The 21394-nt window shown below is 40.5% G+C and overlaps 2 protein-coding genes across 4 annotated transcripts in view; both read left to right on the top strand.

Annotated features, from left to right (window-relative positions):
• The first annotated feature begins 871 nt into the window (after window positions 1-871).
• On the top strand, window positions 872-9955 carry GJE1 (gap junction protein epsilon 1). 2 transcript variants are annotated; one of them, XM_050316872.1, is made up of 3 exons: window positions 872-932; window positions 2253-2329; window positions 8399-9955. In XM_050316872.1, exons 1-3 carry the CDS (start codon window positions 887-889, stop codon window positions 8792-8794), a joined length of 519 nt encoding a protein of 172 aa, XP_050172829.1. In that variant the 5' UTR covers window positions 872-886; the 3' UTR covers window positions 8795-9955. The 2 variants fall into 2 exon arrangements, with proteins under 2 accessions (XP_050172829.1, XP_050172828.1); XM_050316871.1 differs by lacking the exons at window positions 872-932; window positions 2253-2329 and adding exons at window positions 7107-7226; window positions 7804-7986.
• A 3701-nt stretch (window positions 9956-13656) lies between these two features.
• VTA1 (vesicle trafficking 1) overlaps window positions 13657-21394 on the top strand; it is a 44567-nt gene continuing 36829 nt past the window's right edge. For both annotated transcript variants that reach the window (XM_050316867.1, XM_050316865.1), the window contains exon 1: window positions 13657-13802. In XM_050316867.1, coding sequence (XP_050172824.1) covers window positions 13688-13802 — 115 coding nt within the window. In that variant the 5' untranslated portion in view covers window positions 13657-13687. The remainder of the gene's footprint in view (window positions 13803-21394) is intronic.

Raw genomic sequence — 21394 nt, 5'->3', positions numbered from 1 at the left:
CCTCTCCCCCTGCAGGCGCCTGTGCCCTCGCCCCAGCCCCGGGCCGCCGAGGTGGTTCTTGCGCGAAAGGGAGAGGCGGATCCCGGAGCCGACGCCGTCCCGCGGGGTCCCAGCCCCTGAGCGCGATGGAGACGACGAGGGGAGCGGGAGGGGCGAGGGGAGCCTCTCCCCTCCGCCGCTGCCGTCCGCAAGCAGCCCCCGAGAGGCGCTCTCCGGCAAACCGGAGGGCTGTACGCCACGTCGGGCGAGAACGCGGGATCGCCTCGGGAAACCTGTCTTCCAGCATTTTACGCAGGTGAAACCACGGCGCTTTGAAACGCAGGGTGACGGGGAGCGAGGGACTTGGAAATTAAGAGATTTTATTACTGACATCCATCTCTGGGTTCTGCATAGATTTTACTCAAAGGCATCAGCTGTGTTTAAAGTTTTAGGCTTTGATTAGCGAAGTTGCATTTCACAATGATCTCGACATGGAAAGGGAGACAGGTGTTGTCTATTATCCGTGACTTACTATGCAAATGGTATAACACAGTGGAGGATGAATGTTGTAACACAGTGGAGGATGAATGTTGTTTGCCTCTTTGAAGAGTAGCATTTGTCCCTAGTGTTTCTTGCTTTTCAGTGAGGTAATGTCTTTTACTTCCTAGTGCCTGCACGTGTATAGGCTTTCCAAAGAGTTCCATCTGTTTCCAGCAGGAGCCATGAATGTACATAGCCGTGTACATATGCTGGAAGACAGGCAGACCTACTGGACCGAAGTTTTCAAGACAAAGTGCTAACGCAGAGGGATAACAGCATTAGCCATTAACATGGTCTGCAGATTTATTTCTTTATTTCTTTTTCTCAAAAGGGAGGATGTATGACCTTGTAGCAAACGTGCTTTTTCATGTCATTTGAAAGAGTTTTCTTGAAGCTCTCTGGGTTTATGACAGGTATGTGGAGAGTCTGTCCAGTGAAATGTCAGAAGCAAAGCATGTCCCATGTGCAGTGATACACAGTCTGTCCCTGGCATGTCTTCTATTGTAGGAATTAAATCAGAGATTTTTCTTAAATAAACTTTTACTAAGATTATCAAACAAAAAGCATTGATGTTTCTTAAAAGTTACACCTCTCTGTATCAATCAATTGATCGTTGTGACTCTTCTCACATCCCTGAATATATAAATGTGTTAAAGTTGTGTAAATTACTGGTTCATATAATGGTGAATAATTTTTTAGAGATCCAGCCAGTGCTAGGCCTCAGGAAAGATCAGGCTAGAGACTTCACCTTTACCACTAGGCATCATTGTCACAGAACTCCTCTGGAAGTGATTATTGTTACTGATCAAGTTTTCTCCACACAGTGTTAAATTCAACTATACTCCCTCCAAGGCAGCCTTACTGATGGCTTATATATTTGTCTAAATTGCTGTGACCCTCTACTTTACTGAGCATACATGAAATTTCTAAAATCAACACTATTCAGGTTTCTACTAACACTCTGAATCAGTCTTTTTTGGTTCCCATTGCTGGATCTCATATATGTCTTTAACACTGTAAGCTAAATTTTAAGACTGAGAGTATGGTCCTTTTGCTAATTTATTTGAAAATGGGTTTATACATGAACACTCAACATGATTCCCATTGGGAGAATAGTTTAAATTCAACATATATTTAATAATAATTTATCTAGGACAAGAGGAAGTTGAGTCTTTTTGCATGAATATCAACAGAAGAACACTTTAAAAGCTTCTGTTGGCAGAAGCTTATTGCAGTTTGAATGAAGTGAGACCCCTTGCTTTTTGTTGCACAATATCACCACTCCTGGTGCTGCCTTCCAGGAGAATTTCTTCTATCCTAATAAATTTTATCTGTCCTTTAGTCCACAGTAATTCCTAAGATTGAGGAATTAGAAACATTTTCAGTGTGAATTTATGTTCTTGATTTTTATCAGTACTTGATTTTATCTACTCTATGTTTTCCAGAACTCTGAACAGCAAGGAAATAAGCTTTGGAGGGAGTGAGTGACTCCAGCTCCGAGAAAACAAAAATTTAGATTATGCTCCTAGTGTTGTTCAACAGATGTCTGTGTAAAGACAAGGGAACACACTCAACTAGCATGAATATAATTTCCTGCATTGGAAAAGAGGTGTTGGGGGAAGATCCACCGACCCTGACATAAACCAGCCGGAATTCAGATCTCCACATACAAACTGTTCATCATTCTCTTTTCAAACAAAATAGTACACCTGTGTCTTTGGATCTTATTTCAGATTACAGCCCTGAGACAATCTCATCATGCAGCTGTGACGGAGTACTTGGCACGAGAGCAAGGGAGAGAGTGCCACAGGTAAGTGTTCTTAGTGGGAAAGAAACTGCACAGGCACAATCAGCCAGCACAGACGGAGTGTATCTGGGAGTGCAACACCATAGGGCAGGAACCACAACAACTTGAAAACATGAGAGGTAATTCCACTTCATCAGTAATTCCCAAACATAGGGATTCATAATCCATTTGTGTAGGAATGAGGAAGTCCACACACCTCATAAACGGCCTCTACAGAGAAGTTGTTCTGACAGAGAAAAACACTTCTTTCCCACATTTGTGCATCTCAAGTCACTTGATAATTCCAGGGCTAATTCCAGATTTGCACATCACAACAAGCTTTGTGTAGTCCCATGAAAATTCAAGCATATCTGCCACCAAAACTACCTGCAGTAAGAAGCCTTTAATTCAGCATGTGTGCTTACATATTAAATGAAAACCAGGTTCAAATGCAGTCCTGGAAGAGGTCATGTTTGAAGGCCTGATCGTCAGTCACACATTTAAAAGAAACATGACAACAACCCAGGAACAAATAATATTTGATTTTAAACACTGAGCATTAGGAACCAAGCCTTCAACAAATTTTGTAGTATCACACATTAGACCAGCAGACACAGCTGGAAAAAGTGGGCATGCATTGTAACAGAGAGGGACTTCTTCCAGACAGTCAAATGTACAATAACCTTAAGTAACTCATTTTCTTTCTTGTTACTTCTCAATAGAGGCCTTCCTATTTTAATGGAGGGGTTTGGGGCAGAAATTTTCATTTCATCTTCTTGAGTTAGGAGCTCTATTTAAAGGACAAGAGGATACTGAAGTAGATAATTTCCCCAGGTTTCAGAATACATAACAGGGTTTGCCACTGTTCCTATGTGGGTAGCTAGAAGTGGGTTCAAGAAGCAGCTAGGAAGAGTAGGCAGAGTCAAAGAAAGACAGGGAAGGAGACAAGGTCTCTTTAGCTGGGTATAAAATACTTCATGTTTGGAGTCAAGGAGGACAATTGTTCAGTTTCTAAGATCACATCTCTAAGGCCAGAGCTCAAACTCTTAAGGTTAGACATCCAAACATCAAGCCTCTACAATTCTTTCACTAGTAAAATAGCACTGGAAGTTTAACATCTCATAGGCAATGCCAGTGCACTCCCTGGGAGAAGCTGATATGAGAAGAATTATTCTAAAGAGAAGAATTGTTGTGGATTTGTGTGGAGAATGTCACAAATAGCATAAACTAGAAAACTAAATATGTTGAAAAGAGAAATACTGAGTTCAAGCTGCTCTAAGCAGCAGCAGCAGCTAACTAATATAAAATAAGTCTGATATGTGCCATGTAGTCCTTTCGTCTTCAAGACTCCAAGGAACAGAAGAAATACCTGCACTCTATGGTTAATACTGGGCACAGTCTAACACCAGTACTATGTCCTTGGAGCACCAGGCTACAAGAAGTTTGTGGCCTCCCCAGCCTGGAAAGCTCCAACAAACACCAATATAGAAATTCTTCCTGTTAAGTCTGTATGACTGGACAAAGTGAGTGTAGAAAAGAATGCTCGTGATTCATCATGTGTATGTCTTATTTTTTTAGATTAAATTGATTTTGAATTAATTTTTTAAAAAAGTGGAGAAGAAGCTGTATTTATGACACATCTCCCCAGACTGCGTGGTGTGGCTGAGCCATATCCCTGTCCAATAAACCTAAACACTAGTCCACCCCTCTCAGCTCTCAGACTTTGCATCCTGCCTGCTGTACTTTGCACCACACATACAACAGCAGTCAGGAGGATCTGAGGAAGTCACCTGACTCCTAAGCCTCCTGACCTAGCTGAAGGTGAAGCAACCTCCATCTCAGGTCCAAACTGAAGTGCAGGCACCAGTCTGCAACTGGTAGAGGCTTCCAGTGGATCTGAACTTCAACACAGGCAACTCTGCAAAGCAAAATGGAAATTCAGGTGCTTCCAGCATTAGACAAAGCTGGAAAGCTGGCAGAAGCAGCTGTTTTCCAACATTTAGGCATGCAAGCTCTCTTTTTGCAGATAAAAACTTATTGTATTGATACCAATTCAATTTTTTGTGCCATTTTCATGGTGCTGCTTCTTTCATGGCACAAGGGTAATAGGTGCCATTACATTTAACCATACTAATAAAGCAATGAATTGGGTGCTTAATGTTAAACACACAGCTCGCCCCTCTAAGTACAACTGCAGCTTTATGCATACATTTAGATTCCATTTGTTTTACTCTGATTATTCAGTAGGACTCCAACTCATTAAAAGGTTAAAGAGCACATAGCTGAGTTGCCAACTTGAGTTGGAAGCTAGGCTTAGGACTGACTTAGAAACATGTGTGATATCAACATCTTCCATCCCATTTGTTTGTGATAGACAATTACCAGACAGCTGCTTCTATAGATTCAAAACAAATAATGATTTTCTGTCAACAAAGTCCAATGGAATGTCTTGAGTTTCATCAGCAGACTACATTCAAAAGGACTGCACAATGCCAACTTACTCTACTTCCATCTCAAGTTATCCTCCTAATGTGGTGTTACAAAGCACATTGTTGAACACACATGACAAAAGAAAAACATTGCTATTAGTTTCTCCTAGTGCGAAGATAATGGGATTCCTGTGCCTGATCTCATATGGCATGTATTGAGCCACTTCAAAGAAAGTGACAATTTTATTGTGGGCACAGTTATCACACTCAGTGGGGTTTCAGTGCAGACACTCATGGGGTTTGTAGTGGGTTTATTTCACGATCTCTCCAGAATTCTTTTTTTTTTTTTCAGTTCAGTGCAGCTGTATTCCTTATGTGTTTTCAGAACTAAATCAGGGCATTGCCAGCTAACTCTTCTTTCAGCGTCTTTATCATAGGAGAGAAACTCAAGTTTCCATAGTGCTGTTTCTGAAGTTCTACAGAGAATGATTTGATTGTCATAGATTAGGTGATCTAGTCAGGCAAGTAATTACATGATCCTCACATAAAAATAACAAGATACAAAGTAGCATTTGTATAGTGCAGCTTTTTACCTAAAATGTGTTCTTAAATATTGTTTCTATCTATAGTGGAATCAAATGCTGACCAAACTCCATGACTATTGTGGGTTCATGTGCTTTGATTAATGTGTAAATAACTACTACTACACCAAGCATAATGAAAAGCATTGAAAGATCTATCTCCATTTAGAAACCAGTAGTTTTTCAGTTTTCTAATTATTGCATTTATAAACATTTCTGCTTAAAGAGATCCTAATAAATACCAAAACCAGTATTTTTTGAGGTATATTCAACAGCAGGTTTTCAATAGCAATTCACATTTTAAATAGTGAAATTACTGAAATATTACTGATATTAAACATCTCCCCAGTGTGCTGAGCTAATTTAGTCATTTCATAGTATTGTGGGACCATTCAAATTACTTTGGGATGATAATTAAGCTCCAGATGTATTATGTATTGAAAAACAATTCACTGTAATCACAGTTACTGCATTTTGGTGAAGGTTAGTCACACAGTCTGAGAACCACAGTACTTTATTGTGGATTACATACTGCTATGAGGCATTATTGCTTTTAGTTCATTCCACATACGCAAACCTCAGCAATCACTCTATGCAGCAGAGCAGCAGATTGCATTATAAAAAGTTTGGAAACCCAGTCTCAGTGTTACTGATACAGCACCTTTTACAGTACTCCATGAGATAAACAGATATTTCATTAACTGCCTGAACTAGAAATAACATGTACTTATTGAAGCATTTTGCACCATCTTTGCAATTGAGCTACTTCAGCAGACGCAGGGCAGATTCCCCTTACAAAGAGTGTTCTGATGTCTTACAACAGTTATTTCAATGATGTCATTAATACAGTCACACTGAGGTACCTTGTACACACACAACAGCTAAATCCATACATAAAATGAACCGTGATTCCCCTCTCTCCTCTCCTTCTGCCTAGGCTTCCATGCCTACGAGCATTCATTACAGAGGGAACAATGCATTTTGTTACATCAGCCTGAAGTCACGCTGCAACCAGTTACAAGGGAGGCTCTCTCACAATAAAGGCAAAAGAATAAATACCCCTCTTTGGATTTTTTTATCTGGATTTCACTTTCTTGTGCAACTCAGAATGCCAAATAAACTATTGTGCTCCAGGGACTGACAAGTTAGCATTTCCTCTTTACTGGTTTCCCATCTCCTTCCTCCTCTACATCTTCTCGTAAAACTCCCACTGGGTTCAAACTACTGAGTTGAGGTACATCCTTGAGGCTATTTACCAGCAGGAGTGTCTGGTGTCTGCATGGGCTCGCATGCCTAGCTCTTCTAGAAATCTTTCAACTGCACACACTGAGTAAGCTGGCAAATTATTAATAGCAATTATAGCCATTAAGTTATTTATAGCAATTTTGGAGTGGTTAATAGTATTTAATTCAATTGCTAGTTCTTTGAATTTAGAATCGTGGACCAACAGATTCCAAGTCTTATTGCACCCTTTCTTTTTTACTGGACTTAGTTAAAAAGAAGCTATTAAACTCTGGGTGTTCCGGCCCTCTGGGTCTCTGGTCCTCCCGAGAGCGATGCGCCGCGTTCTTAACCGGGACCGGTCCGGGCCGGGGTGATGCTGGGTACAGCGGGGGTGAAAAGCCGGCGTCAGGCGGCGGGGCAGGGGCAGGTGAGCAGCCGGCAGGGGGGCGGCGGTGGCGGCCGGTGCTGCTGACGGTGCTGGCCCGGGATTATCGTCCGGCGCCAGCCGACCCCGCTTTTGCTACGCCCGCTGCCGGCCCGACCGCGGGGGCCCGCCCGGGGACAAAGGGCGGAGCGAGCCGGGGCCAGGGCCGGGGCCAGGGAGGTCTACGGCTCCGGCTCCGGCCCACGCAGGGTACCTTCCCAGACATGTCCCCCAACTACATCCGGAGCTTCTCGGAGGGATGTGTGAGTACGCGGGGGCGGCTCCCCACGGCCCTGCCCGTCGCCGGGGTCCGGCCCCAAAGCGGGCGGGGGCCGCGCAGCGCCCGCAGCCCCCGAGCACAGCGCAGCGGTGCTGCCCGGGCGGGACGCTGAGGGCGGCTTGAGGGGGGCTCGAGTGGGGACCTGAAAGTTAATTTGCAGGAATAAGTATGGTTATAAGTATGGTCGTGTTTGATGGTGGCACGGCGGTCCTTGCTTTGGCATCACCTGACATCATGTCAACAGCAAAACGAATAGACTTTGGGGTCGAAGCGCTCAGCTCCGTCTGGCGCGTTCTGCAGCACTGGAATACAGATAAAGGCAGTGAAACAAATGAACTGACAAGTGCTAGACAAATGAGCGTTTATATAAATTAGTAGGAACAATAAAAGTGTTGTAGGCCATTATTTTGTTAGAAAGCTACTGTGGCCTTCATAGTCAAACTCCTTTTAAAACAAGTAGAATAAAATAAATATTTTGGATAATGAAAAAGAGCAAGTAGACCTCCAACAATAACAATGTTCATTTTTGTTTTTATGGTGAATAACCCTGTGATTTGCAGCTCAGGCCACCAACGGTAATTGGCCAATTCCACACTCTTTTTTTTGGCTCAATTCGAATGTTTTTCCTTGGCGTTTTGGGCTTTGCTGTTTATGGAAATGAGGCCTTGCATTTCAGCTGTGACCCAGACAAGAGAGAGGTTAATCTTTTCTGTTACAACCAGTTCAGGCCTATAACTCCTCAGGTAACTTATCTTTTTTTGTTTGGTTGGGTTTTTTTAATTGTAAAAAATCTAATATTAAGAAAATAAACTGCAAAATTTAAACATGAGTGTTCCATATAAGAAGTAGTAACTGACTGGGCTAATTATCCCTATCTTTTTTTCATTAGTATTTTCCTTTTAATAACAATTTGTCTGTGACTAAATGTGGATTAGTGCTTTCTGTCCTTCCTAACAACAATCCTTATGTTTCAGAAACCAACTGAAGTTTTCAAATCAAAACATAACAGTCACTTTTACCTTTATTGTCATTTAAGTGTTTAAACATATAATATATGTTAAAAGCAGACTTGCAAAATGTTCCAATATGTGTGGATTTTAACTGTCCCTATGCAGTTGTAAATGATCTGACAGCCGCCTTTCTGCTACATTTTAGGTATTCTGGGCATTACAGCTGGTGATTGTACTGGTACCTGGAGCCTTTTTTCACCTTTATGCTGCATGTAAGAGCGTCAAACAGGAAGATATTCTCCAGAAGTCATCCTACACGGGTTTTTATATCTTCTCTGTTTTCTTAAGGATTGTTCTTGAAGTTGTTGCTTTTTGGCTTCAGATTCGGCTCTTTGGTTTCAAAGTGAATGCAATCTACATGTGTGATGTGGGAGCACTTGAAAAAAAGTTCAACATTACCCGGTGCATGGTGCCAGAGCACTTTGAAAAGACAATTTTTCTTATTGCAATGTATACATTTACTGTGATTACAATGATCTTGTGTGTTGCTGAAATTTTTGAGATCTCATGTAGAAGGCTAGGTTTCTTAAAAACTCAGTGATGTCAACCACTCCCACTCATTTACCACCGTGTCCACCTGTAGTTTTATCAAAATTATTTCAAACCATAACAAAAAACATCTCCTGTCCTCTATGCAGTGTTGCAGAAGAGAACTTCATTCATGATTACTGCTGCAGAATAGTCATCTGACATTTACTCCTTATCTAAAAACTACCATATTATGTGAATAATCTTTGTTTCCACGTCAAGATCAAAGACAGTAAGATTTACAGGAGTAACGTATTTTCATGACCTGCCACAAACAATAGTTCTGCTTCTAGAGGAGTGTCTGTATGTGAGGAGGAGGTAATTTATAAGTGTACTGTTATTCACAGCTTTTCTTAATGCATGCAATTGGCACTAATAAGGTTATTGACCTTCCAAGAAAAACTATTCTAAATTTCTTACATGTTCTTATGGCTTGAGAATTAAGTGGTAATGGTCAATAATCTCTGAGTACCAGAACGCATTAGAGCATCTTCCCAATCAGTGCCACTGTTGCAACCTGCATCTCAGATCCCTAGGGCAGAGACTCCTTGTTAAAACTGTGGGGACAACATATCCATCAATACCAGCTTGCTTTGTAGTGGTCCAGCTAGTGTCACCTGCTGGCTGGGAATCTCCTTTTATAAGTGAGAGAGTCACATGGTATTCTTTGTGCTGACTGGAATGCCTTACCCTCCTTATGTTTTGGCTTAAGATGTAGAAGGTTTTTAACAATTTAGTATGTTCCCTTTTTGAAGGAGTAAAAGGGCTTTCTGACTTAATTTTGCATAAGAGGCTTACAATTGTCAAAATAAAATCTCAGAGATAAACCTTCTCTAGGCCCAATAATGACTTGATTTCAGTGAGAGTTTTGCTTGTGTGTAACTGCAGAATTGGGCCAACAGAATCTTTTCCTGGATATGCCACATCTAACTTCTTGCTCTGACTAAAGTTGCAGAATAACAGCTAAAAAAGAAGTCTGCATACTAAAATTATTCTATGCAATAAGTGTATGTGGTTAGATTAGGTTTCAAACTTTATATAATGGCCAGTCTTCGCGAGCGAAGATCCGGGGAAGGTCTTTCCACCTTCCAGCCTGCGCATTGGATTTTTTAGGTGAGACACAGTGTGCGTGGAACTGAGCCCACCCTTTAATCCTAAGGTTCATCTGCCGGGGCCAAGCGAGCTTGGACGGTGGCAGCGAGGTCCTTAGGACGTAGATGGATTGCCTTTTTTTAAGGGTTAACGAGCTCCATCAGCCCGGGAGTGGCCCTGACCGGGAATCGAACCCGGGTCTCAGCGGTGACAGCGCCGCGCCCTTACCACTAGACCACCAGGGGCTCCAAACTTTATATAGGGATCAGATATTTTTGTGTGCGACAGTTTCTTCTTAAAGCTTAATAAACATATTAAATTTACAAGTGATTTCCTTGTGCTGAAGTGAGATAATGAAAATAAAACAGATTTTAGAACCAGAAAGAAAGGAGGAGGTAGTTTCCTGTATGAAATATCTAAAAATAGCAAACATAACAGTTAGCTATTTTCCATTTGTTTTTCAAACATAAAAAGTTGAGATCCCAGTGACATTTGGGTCTTTTAGGGAATATTTGGAAAATTCTGGGAAAATTATTACCAAATGTTTTAGCACCAACTGTTACTTAAGCAGTCCCAAACAAGATTGTAATCCTCACCTTGTAATTCTCCCCCACAAAAGTAGTCCTCATTATATAAATGGAATTGAATGATTTAGGTGTCTTGGATTTGATTGAAACTGGGCCATTTAAAACAAAGTGAGTGACAACTAGATGTGTGATTTTTTTAATATGCTGATCAAGAACAAGATGATATATTTCAATGCATTCACTACATTAAATCATTAATGTTATTTTTTTCCCTACGGAAATAAGATACATGTTGTCTTAAATAAATGTCCAGTCAAAACCATCAGATTTGTGCAATATTAAACTTACTTGTAAGTTATTTTATATTTGCAAGCATTACAAGTGGAATAAAAATCACTGTGCTAATTTCTTGTTTGCATAATGTGCCATGTGCTTTGGTTGATACATGTTTAATTTTTCACTGTATATGTCAGTATCCATCTGGAATTATTCTTTGCAACTGAAATTTGTAATCTCTGGTAAAAACCCCTTTTTTATTTATGAAAGAATACAATACATAGAACTACTAAAAAGAAGAATTTACTTTCATGTGCTAGGTACAGTTGTGATCAGTGGTACACAAATCACTCTTAATCAGATATTTGTATAGTAATAAAATAACTTAATCACAACCTTGTCAGTATTTTCCCTGGTGCTTAATATTTCCATTGCTTGCTGTTCTTCTTCTGTAGCGTAGATTTCCAAACACTTCAGGCAGGTCAGAGGAGTGCCAAAACCCCCAAGCCCTCTGGGGATGTCCTTGTTAAACACCAAGAGCCTTGAAGAACAAGTACTATCATGGGACTGCCTTAGGACCCCAAGGGGTACTTTAGGAGCTGGATTACCCAGCACCATCTCCTTTCCCTTGGTGGTCAAAATCTGGAACATATTAAAAACTTTCCTTCTTGCAAATGAGATACAACACCAATTTTTTTTCTTGCATTACCTGTGAAATTAAAATTGTCAGATTCCTCAGATTTTCATTTAGAAACAAAATGTGTATTATTGCCTTTTAGTGCAAATGTTTTTCTGTGACTGATTCTGTTATTAGTTTCTGGAACAAGTTGATGGAGATATTATGTTCATGTAAAGAAACCATTTCCCCATGGTTGTCAACACTTCTCTTTCCTATATTTGCCATTTGTTTTCCTGGCATTCATTGTACTCTCAAGTGTCTCTAAACTTTTCTTTAGCCTGGTCTCCCAAACTCCCACCACTTTAATCCTCATTTACATTGTTTTCTATCAGCTTCCTTCCACCCTTACTCCCTCTGAGACTGATATGCCTTCATGTGTTTCTTTCTCTGTGTTGCACTGATTTTAACTCAAATGCTTAGCATATATTTGAGATGATCTGAAGGTTTGGGGTTTTATTGCCATTATGAAAGGAATTATATCCACTTTGGGATTCTTTGATTCTATTCTATTTCTTTACACAGTGAACATGAAGTCCTGTCTCCCAGAACACTGAGGAAGCATTTTTGTTGCTTACATCAGGTTCACACTGTTAAGTGCTTCTCTGACTTTTTCATTGTTCTCCACTATACTTGAGCCACCTCATTTTCACAGACAGCACTCAAAGCAATCCCCAGCTCATGTGTTTGTAGTCGGTTTTGTCTCTAGTCAGCCATCACGACCATTTTAGTTTTCACTTAACAATGAGCTGTAATTCTGATGTGATTGCATTTACATCAAAGATATAGCTGCTGTGGGCCAGCCAGCTTCTAGTATAGCACCACAATATCCTCCCAGTCCTGTAACCGCTCCTTGTTCTGTTCCCTTCTTGGCATCCTTTCTTCTGTTCAGACATCATTTTCCTTCTGTTCTCTTTTCAGCACTCTCCCATGCCAGAAATGAGACAACATAGCCACCTCTTCTACCCCGTGCTTCCCTCCAACACACATCTTTCTTTATGCCCTGGAGCACTGACATTCTCTTGCCTTGCAGATAGTCATTTTGAGACCAGGAAGACATCTGGCAATAGGGCTATATAAAAGAAATTTTAAAATTATTTTAATTATGCTGTCAGAATGAGAAGCTGATAGACACTGAAATAATTAATATTGCAATAATTTGTGAGATCCACCTGAAACCATTTTGCTTCAACAGTTCACATTTCTTTTGCTGTTCTTATCTGCTCTCAGCAAAACCAGAAATCCCTGGGGGTCCCTCCAGTAAGAAGTTATCTGGGAAGTAGTGATCCTACAAGATGTACGTTCCAGGGCTAGTGGACCTGCTGACAGCTGCTGGGAAGCAACCCAGCCCTATTTGCCAGGTCATGGTAGCATATGGCTTCTCCAGCAAGATGAAGGGCAGAGGTCCAGCAGAGAAGGTGCAGTTCAGCTGCCGAGGGCTCCCTGGACGCCTGGTGAGGCTTGGCGCAGCCCAAGGGGCAGGTTTCTCGATCAGAGATTTTACTTCCAGGTGTACCTCTACAGCTGCGCTGGGCAGGGCACGTCTCCAGGATGCAGGACTACCGCCTCCCTAAGATCGTCCTCTATGGGGAACTTGCCACTGGCTGCCGCAAGAGAGGAGCCCTGAAGAGGAGATGCAAGGACTGCCTGAAACAATCCCTCAGCCTTGGCCATATTGATCACCACCACTGGTCTACCCTGGCCTCCAGTCGGGAGGCCTGGAGACACACACCATCTATAACGCTGCTGCTGCTTGTGAGAACACACACAGGATCACTCTCGAGCAGAAAAGACAACGCAGAAAGAATCGCGTCTCGTCGATATCACCTGGGGAGTCTTTCTGCTGTGCCTTCTGCAACCAGACTTGTCTATCTCGCATTGGCCTTTGTAGCCATCAGCGTGCTTGCAGCAAGTGTGGGTAGAGCCCTTCTCAAATCTTCGTTCGCGAAGCCTAGCCATGTACCTAGCCATGTACCTCCACAGGGAGGGTCTGCACAGCTCCTTGGGAAGGGAGACAAGAGGGATGGGAAGGGCGTCAGCGAGGGCACAGCCGGGGCCGGGCAGGGCCAAGGGAAGCCGCGGCCGCCCCGAGGTCCCCAGGCCCTTCCTCACGGCTGCTGTGGGACGCGTTTCAAGCACTAAGGGGCCACGTAGGTGGCGCTTGAGGCTGCGGGTGGCCACGGCCTGTCGGACGGACGGACGGACGGGACGCTGCCTCCCGCCCGCCCAGCAGGGGGCGCTGCTCCCGCCCACCCCTCCTCACCCGCCGGCCCCCGCCCACGGCGCCTGGAGCCGGAAGCGGAAGCGGCGCGCGCCAGCCCCGGGAGCGAGAGCCATGGCGGCCCCGGCCCCGGCCCTGCCGCCGCTGCCGCCGCCGCTCAGGAGCATCCAGCACCACCTGCGGACCGCGCAGGAGCTGGACAAGCGCGAGCCCGTGGTGGCCTACTACTGTACGTGAGTGAGGAGGAGGAGGAGGAGGAGGAGGAGGCCGCGGCGTCGCTCCGCCCCGCCCCGCCGGTCCCTGGCCCGGCCACCGCCCCCCCTGTCCCGGCCGCCAGTCGCGGCGCCTGGTGGACAGCCCCTCCCTCCCTCCTTTCCTTCCTTTGCCCTCCCCTGCGCTCCCCTCCCCTGTCCTGCCCGCCCGGGGGGCCCGTGGGACGTGCCGAGTTCCCGGGGGCGGTGGGAAGGCCCCACCTCTGGGCGGTGCAGGGGGGTCGCGGTGCCTGCCCGACCCGCCCCCCGTGGGCTCTGCCCCGTTGTAGAGCTAAAGGCTCTTCGCGGGCGGGGTGGGTATGTTGGCAGCCCGAGTGTGTGCTTGGACACGCGTGTGTGGAGTCTAGTGTCCCATCAGTGTTGAGATAGCCCTAACAAGTATGGCATAAAAAAAAATAATACTCAAGAGCCTTTTCGTAGTTTTTCTCCTCCAGAAAAGACCTCCTTTCTGTCCTGTGTATCTGAGTAAGAGTTAAGGGTTTGAGAGTCTTGCCAGTAGCGTTCATTTTATTTTCTGTGGGGCTTTGTCACCTTCTCAGGGTTCTCAAAGGGGGTTTTTTTTGTTTCAGTGAAATGAACACAGCAAAACCTTACTGTAAACCTTCCGAATTAGTAGGCAGTTTTTTTAAGCTGGCATGGCTTCTAAGCTGATGGTCGTCAGAGTGGACTGTGAGCCTTTCTAAAAGACTTTTCACAGCGAACTAAGAAATGCGAGCCTGCTGTTAGTCTTAAATTCCTGTTACAGTTAAACCACACTGGGAAAACGCCTGAGATCACCAGAAATGTCTGTTTATGTTTGTGACGACCCACCCTTAAGGGGAAGGAAGGTGTGTAGTCACAGTGTTGGTTTTTTTTCTTTTTATTGAGATGAAAGGTCATCTGAGGGGTTTATTTGGCTTGTCTTCAAAAAGAGCTAAAAAATAGATGTAGTTTAATTTGTAAGTATGAATTCATGAAATTGGAGCTTCAGAAAGCTCTGAAAAATCTGTTAGGTGTTGCTCAGATCCTTTGTTCTTTTAAATACACAAAGGAGAAGAATTAATTTTCACCAGTGTTCCACTGGTGACACTTATTTCCTCCCATGGTGGATGAGTTTGTCTGGATTGACTAAAATACAGAACTCCTGCTTCATAGCATTTTTTTTCTTCATTTAATTCTGGCTTTGAAGCAAGAAGATTTATGAGCCATTAATTTTTAACATTGTGGGTTTAGAACAATTATGTGAAATCCCAAAGTATTAATTATTAATATTGCTACTTTTAAAAAAGTGTACTGTATATACTTCTAGCATTCAATGAATAATAAAAGCTTTAATAAAAAGATAGGTTTTTAAAAATGTAGGTCTGAGTATACAAAAAAATTTCAGTATACTTTTCAGGTAAAATTTTGAAAGCAATGCAGATTTAAGTAGAGTTAAAGCAGTGTTTCTCATTAGATGCTTCAGTGAAAAAAGTGAACATCTCTTTGTTTAGCCTTTGAAATGTGTTTCAGAGGAGCTCTATACATTTTCTATAATGTATTGTGCAGAGGGAATAGTGTGAGGAAATCTCGGTGCGTGCTGGAACATGTGGTGTTCTCTGTGCTGGCGCTTCTCCACCAGCCTGATCTGCAGGTGCGTGCCTGGCACTGTGTGTGTCCTGGGACCAGGAGGCTGGCGTGTCCCAGCAGCCAGAGGGGACCTTGCAGTGACAGCTCGTGTGATGGGTCAGTGCTGCATGTTCCATCACAAGGCTGCTTGCACAGCCACTCTGTGAGGCAGAACCATCTGACTTTTGTTCATCTGATGGGTGTAACTGCCAGTCTGACGTGTTTATGGCTTTGGAATGTTGACATAGTGTCTCATACCTCTAACAAAGCTTTGGTCCTAGTATTATTAATGTTTCCATGGCACAGTAGTTGTCAGTATGGACATATGTTTGCTAGGTTTTGATTTATGTTCATTTTAGGTAAATTCCTCTTGTATATTTCTGATAATAAGAGCTGTGACACAAATTAATTTGAACATCAGAAGCAAAACTCTGACAAGATGTGTTTACAGCTTAAAATATTACTTCCTACAGCTTAGCAATAAAATTATCAGGAGTAACTACTTACTGCCTTGTTAATATTTTTGTCTCTCATCAGCATCCGTGAGAGGTGGTATATGGTGCACTCTTAAAGCTGGGAGTTTAAATGGCAGTTACACGTTTTATTTGCATACACCATTTTAAATTTTTATCTCTTATGTCTTTCGGGGTATAGCACATATTAAGCATTAAGCTAGCATAAATCAGTAGTGCCACCTAAAGAAGATACTGTAGTCCTTCTCTGGCCTCTCATTCCCAACCCTAGTGTGCTTGAGAAGTGAATGTTGATGCAATTGTATGATGAAAGCCAATAATAAGCTATTTTTCATCCAGGCCAATTCACTGCTGCTTAAACAGCTGTACTCCCGCACAGAGGACAAGGAACAGGATACAGTGACTTGGGGTGCTTTTTTGATATGCTGGTGTACATTGATTTAAAGAAACTGTAATTTAATGAACATGAATCTGTCTTACACAGTGTGAATAGCTACAACAGGGATTATTTGTATTTTTCAACTGCCGAATGATTTTCCCCATGAGAAATAAAATGTGGAAGGAAAATTATGTTCTTGTATGCTGTAACACATCACAGATACTTTTTGTTGTGGTACTTCTTAGAAACACTGCAAATATTAAAAAATGGGTTTATTGCCGATAGTCCTGTGTATTCCTTACAAAACCTTTGTGCTTAACCTCCTTTTTAGGTATTCAGATTCCAAGTAGCATATGATCAGTACCTTTATATGTTGTGTGTAAACTGTTGCTTTTTTAGCTCTAACGTTAGTAGATGGACATAATTGACTGAAGCAATAAAAATATCATACATACTGTCAGGAAGCAAGTATAAATTTACTTGGTTGTTAAATCTGTTCTACTTAGAACATATTTATGTTTCTACTTAGAACATAGACATGGTCTCACAAAATAATTCTCCTTAAAAGAGATTAGGCCCTTAATGGTTAATGTATGTAGCTATTTCAGGTTCAGTAAAGGTCAGCTGATTCAGCAGGTATAAGGGAATACCAGAAAACTATGCTACATTGCTTGTCTAGCAAAAGACAAATAAGTAATTGGTAGTCAATAAAATAACTTTTTATGTTGAAAACTTACACGAGTCTTAACTGTTTGACTGCTTTGAGATGTTATTCTACAGACACAAGGAGGCAGGCTCTGATAAAAAAATCTCTGGCCTGTAATAACTGAAGAAATTATATCTCCAGCATAGACAGTTTCACTCAGAAGTTATTTTTTTAACAATTGTAAGTCTTGAGAGTAGCTGTGTCTTTCAAAACCTTTTAGTTTAGAGTTTAAAGCAAGATTTTCTTTAATGGCTGTTGCTTCAGCCTTTCAGTAGCATTGTTAAGCTCTTTGCAAAGATGATTGATAGTTTATTTTGGACTTCTGTACTTACTGGTCATTGATGTTCTTCTCATTCAAAAGTATTGCGAGAATTGTGAGTGAGTTGCCAGAAAAGGACTGATGTTTCATGATATATAACACCCTAACACACAACAGTGTTTGGATATCGAATGTATGCAACATGAGAAATTATGATTCTAGTAACTTCTGAAAAGCAGAGCTGTGATGATTTTTGTTTTATAGTGTACTAAACATCAAAAAACGTTCATGTGAGACCAGTAAATTTGATCTTTAAAAAGATGAGAAAAATATCTTCACTTTTTAAATTCTTGAAACGCAGAAGTACCAGAGAAATGCTTCCAAAGGATCTTAGTATTGTATTAATGTTTCTGGTTTTGTGAGGTCAAGCAGGAGAGAAAAAGCAAAAGAGACAATTTTTTTTTCTCACAACTAGTTGACAACCTCTTGAACTAGAAGATTTCCAGGGCATGAAATAGGCTTCTTCCAGTTTAAACCAAATTGGAGGGTGTTCCACAGAAGTGCTTCAGATTTGTGCTCTAATCACTGCAAGCTGTTTTATCCTTGTGACTTGACTATAACTAATCCAGAGTAGCTGCCTTGTCCTCCTGTTGCATTCTAGAGATCTCAATTGCTATAAATCCTACATTTAATGCATTTTTTCTGATTTAATTAGAAATGTTTCCTTTTCTTTATTGACCATAGAGACAAGCTTCTAAAAATACTGGTAATTTAAATATTCCACATAGATCTCTTACTCAAATTTTACAAGATCAAGATTAGTCCTTGAACCTGACTGAAGTATGGTAGTGTAAAATACAAAGTAATTTCCTAAGATTCATAATAGATATTACTAGATTATTTGTCATCTAACCTTAATAGTTACCACTCTTGTTTGTCAGTGGAAATTTTATCTCACCTATTTATCTTGTTTACAAGTTGCTATTATTCAAATAAAATGGAATTGTAATGTATCTTACTGCAACTGTCAGGAATTTTGAGACATTTTATATGAGATCATTTTTACTTGACAGAATTTGTCTAGTATGTTACATAACCCTTAATTATACTGTTATCAGTCCATTTTCCTTGGTGAAACTTAAAATACTGTGAAAGAATCTGAGGGAACAAGGGGGTCATGATACTATCCTTCTTTTGTTATGAGTTTCTTAATTATATTTGTTTGTAGTCTTCATTTGCCCCACTTTTACATCAGATCCTTTTTTTTACATTTCTCTCTAAACTAATTTTACTTTAAAATAAATATTTTAAGTAATTTTCTTTCTCTGAATGTTTTAGGTTTTTGAATTGATGCTACCAGCCTCATATCTTGTCTTTTGCCAGTTTCCTTCAGCATCATATAATGAAGAGGCAGTATAAGGCCCTTCAAAGTTTATTTGTCAGAACTGTTAAATCTACTTCTAAAAGTCTTTGGATTCAGACAACTTGGACTTAGACTTAGAAATATCGTATATTTATGATCTGCGCACAGAAATTGCATGACTGAAATGTGGCACATTAATGTTCATGAAAGCAAGAATAATTCATTTTTATATGAAAATATGTTTCCAGTAGTTTTGGATTTGAGTAGAATCTTTATGTCCCTTGCTTCCTACATTTGTATTCCAGCTGTTGGCTTCCTGTACCAGGCAGTTAACAAATGTTTTTCTGTCAGTGGCTTGACAAAGGGAAGAGGAAGGTGAAGAATATGAATGAGTAATAAATTATGACCTGAAAAAGCTTTCATTCCTTAATCAGAATCAAAATATAGCTAAAGTTTACTTCAATGTTATATGTTACTATTTTATGTCAAGTTGTTACTCTCAAATGTCAAAAATATTCCACTTGCTAATAATTTTTTTTTTTTGTATGACAGAGAATTAAACATGTACAGGGAAAAAGAAATATAATCTTTTGATCCTGTTAGGCCAGGAAAAAGAAAGATGGATAGGAGGACAGAATTTTTTGTTTTGTGCATGCTTGCTGGCTGGAACTTTTGTTCTCCAGTATTTTTTACTTGGCACAGAGTTAGTTTAAAGTGGGAGTGAGGGGAGTTTCAGTTGTTATCCAAACATAAATCTGGAGTAACTTAATGTGTATGAGGAATGAATGCCTGGCACGTACTAAAGACAAAATACTTTCTCTGAAATTGTGCTGGGTGTTAGCAAAGGAAAAATAACGTGACATAAATGAAGGCAAAGAAGTTTCTGTAAAGCTCACTGTATAATTCCATCCAGCACACCCACATTTAGTATTTACTGACCAAAGATTAAGGGCAATAAGTCAAGATGTATATTTTGTAGTTGTCTTGGCAAAATATTTTTGTGAGAATGATAACTTGCCAAGTCTTTATGGATTTGAAGATAAATGTCCTGTCTGCAAACTGAGAGCAAGCTCTCTTCTAGTTAATAATTAGCAAAACAGTTCTGTCTTTGTGTATAAAATTACAAATGACTTTAGCTCTACTTATAATATTCCTTAATATTTATATGTTAGCTCTATGTAACCTCCTTTACCTCCTTAGTGCTTTACTTTATGCATATACTACTGTTGTTCGCCACGTTAAAGTCTTTTTTGCTACTTGATTTAGATAAAAGGGGCAAAAAATAGTTGTGTCTGTTATTGAGTGCATAAAACAAAGAGAAGGAATCATTTCATTTATCTGATTGTTTCCAAGAATTCCAGAACTTCATCACAAATAGTGAAGAGAGATGAGAATTACAGGTCCCTTAATTCCCAGACTGTCTACTTTCTTCATACACTCCATTTAGGGTTTAAAAACTTGGAAACTTGCAGCTACAATGTATGGATGTAGTTGTCTTTTTCCATCAGCATTTCCAGAAGCTTGGCTTTTCACAGAGGAATTTTTTTTATCAAATGTTACTAAGCAAATGGCTCCTGTAACTTGTTAAGTTTTACAGTATATTACTGTGGTCATTAGGGACATGCACTTTGGATATTTTTTTCTATGAAATAATTTTGATGTAAAATGGCATCTCAGGTATGGTATTTTATAAGGTAAAATAATGCATTTGTAATACAGAACACTAAGAGGATGTCTTTCTGTGGTGTCCATACTGTTCAGGAGATTAACTTCCACTTGGTGGAAGTTGAACCACTTCCATTAAAGCAAAAGTTTTGTGATTTAGCAAACACAGTAATAATACTTGCCACTACTTTTGCAATATTACAGGAACCAAAACAGCTGTATTTAAAGGGAAGTAAACAATTACTCTCTTTTCTTTTAGATGTGGGGAGGAGAGGCCAACTGAACTCATGTCACTGTTGACTTTCTCAGCAGAAATGTTGGAGGCAGTAAACTTTTAGCCTCTTGCTTATGAGTTATTTGCTACTGAGATTACCTGTCAACATAAACATGAAGGACAGTTCTTTAACCATTAATTACCACTTTAAAATATGACTGACAATATTAACACAGCAAAGTTATATTTTGCACACTGCTGATGAAAATTTAGTAATTGAGTTTGCCCATTTGCTGCAAGTTAGACAGGAAAAGGGCATTAATAGATTTCCTTCACTAGATGAAAACATATTTTTCAGTTACTATTAAGTATCTTTACCGTAAGTATTACTTGTATGATGAAGTACACACAAAAGTGAAAGGTATGCTGGAGAGTTCTAACATCTTAATTGGCAAAGTAGTAGTATCAAAACCAACACAGTCTTACAGGTAGCCTTCATGCAGTACACTTGGGATGTTTCAAAATTAGAGAGAGCAGAGAGAATGGCAAAAGATGTAGACATGGAAAAACTTGCATTTGGAAATTAATTCTTTGCCTTAGGAATACAATATAATAATACTCAAAAATGGAAAGAGTAGAACTAGTAGACACTTTTTCCTGTTGTTGGTAATAAGGCAAGGGATTTGAAAAGAAATTGCTTACTGCTTTCAAATTCACTCACATATTGCTCTTCATACAGATAGATAATTTCAAAGGAAAAATTTTGAAACATTAAAAATATTTTTGTTTCAGTGGTGTCTTTAAAGGTAAATACCAAATTATTTCCTCAACTTCCTGTTTTGTTTCTGTCCTTAGAAATCTCTAATTTTTTAGCATTTAGGCTATTATACGTGCTGTTTGCTT

This window comes from Myiozetetes cayanensis, unplaced genomic scaffold (assembly GCF_022539395.1).
Source record: "Myiozetetes cayanensis isolate MyiCay16 unplaced genomic scaffold, myiCay2020 scf2-11, whole genome shotgun sequence".
NCBI classification, from domain to species: Eukaryota; Metazoa; Chordata; class Aves; order Passeriformes; family Tyrannidae; genus Myiozetetes; species Myiozetetes cayanensis.
Note: the sequence above shows the minus strand (reverse complement) of the source record. Positions and strands in the feature narration are given on the sequence as shown.

Coding starts and splice junctions, on each gene's coding strand:
- GJE1 (XM_050316871.1), top strand. CDS start 7,188: ATGTCCCCCAACTACATCCGGAGCTTCTCGGAGGGATGT. Junction 7,227..7,803: donor GGAGCTTCTCGGAGGGATGT/GTGAGTACGCGG, acceptor TGTGATTTGCAG/CTCAGGCCACCAACGGTAAT. Junction 7,987..8,398: donor TCAGGCCTATAACTCCTCAG/GTAACTTATCTT, acceptor GCTACATTTTAG/GTATTCTGGGCATTACAGCT.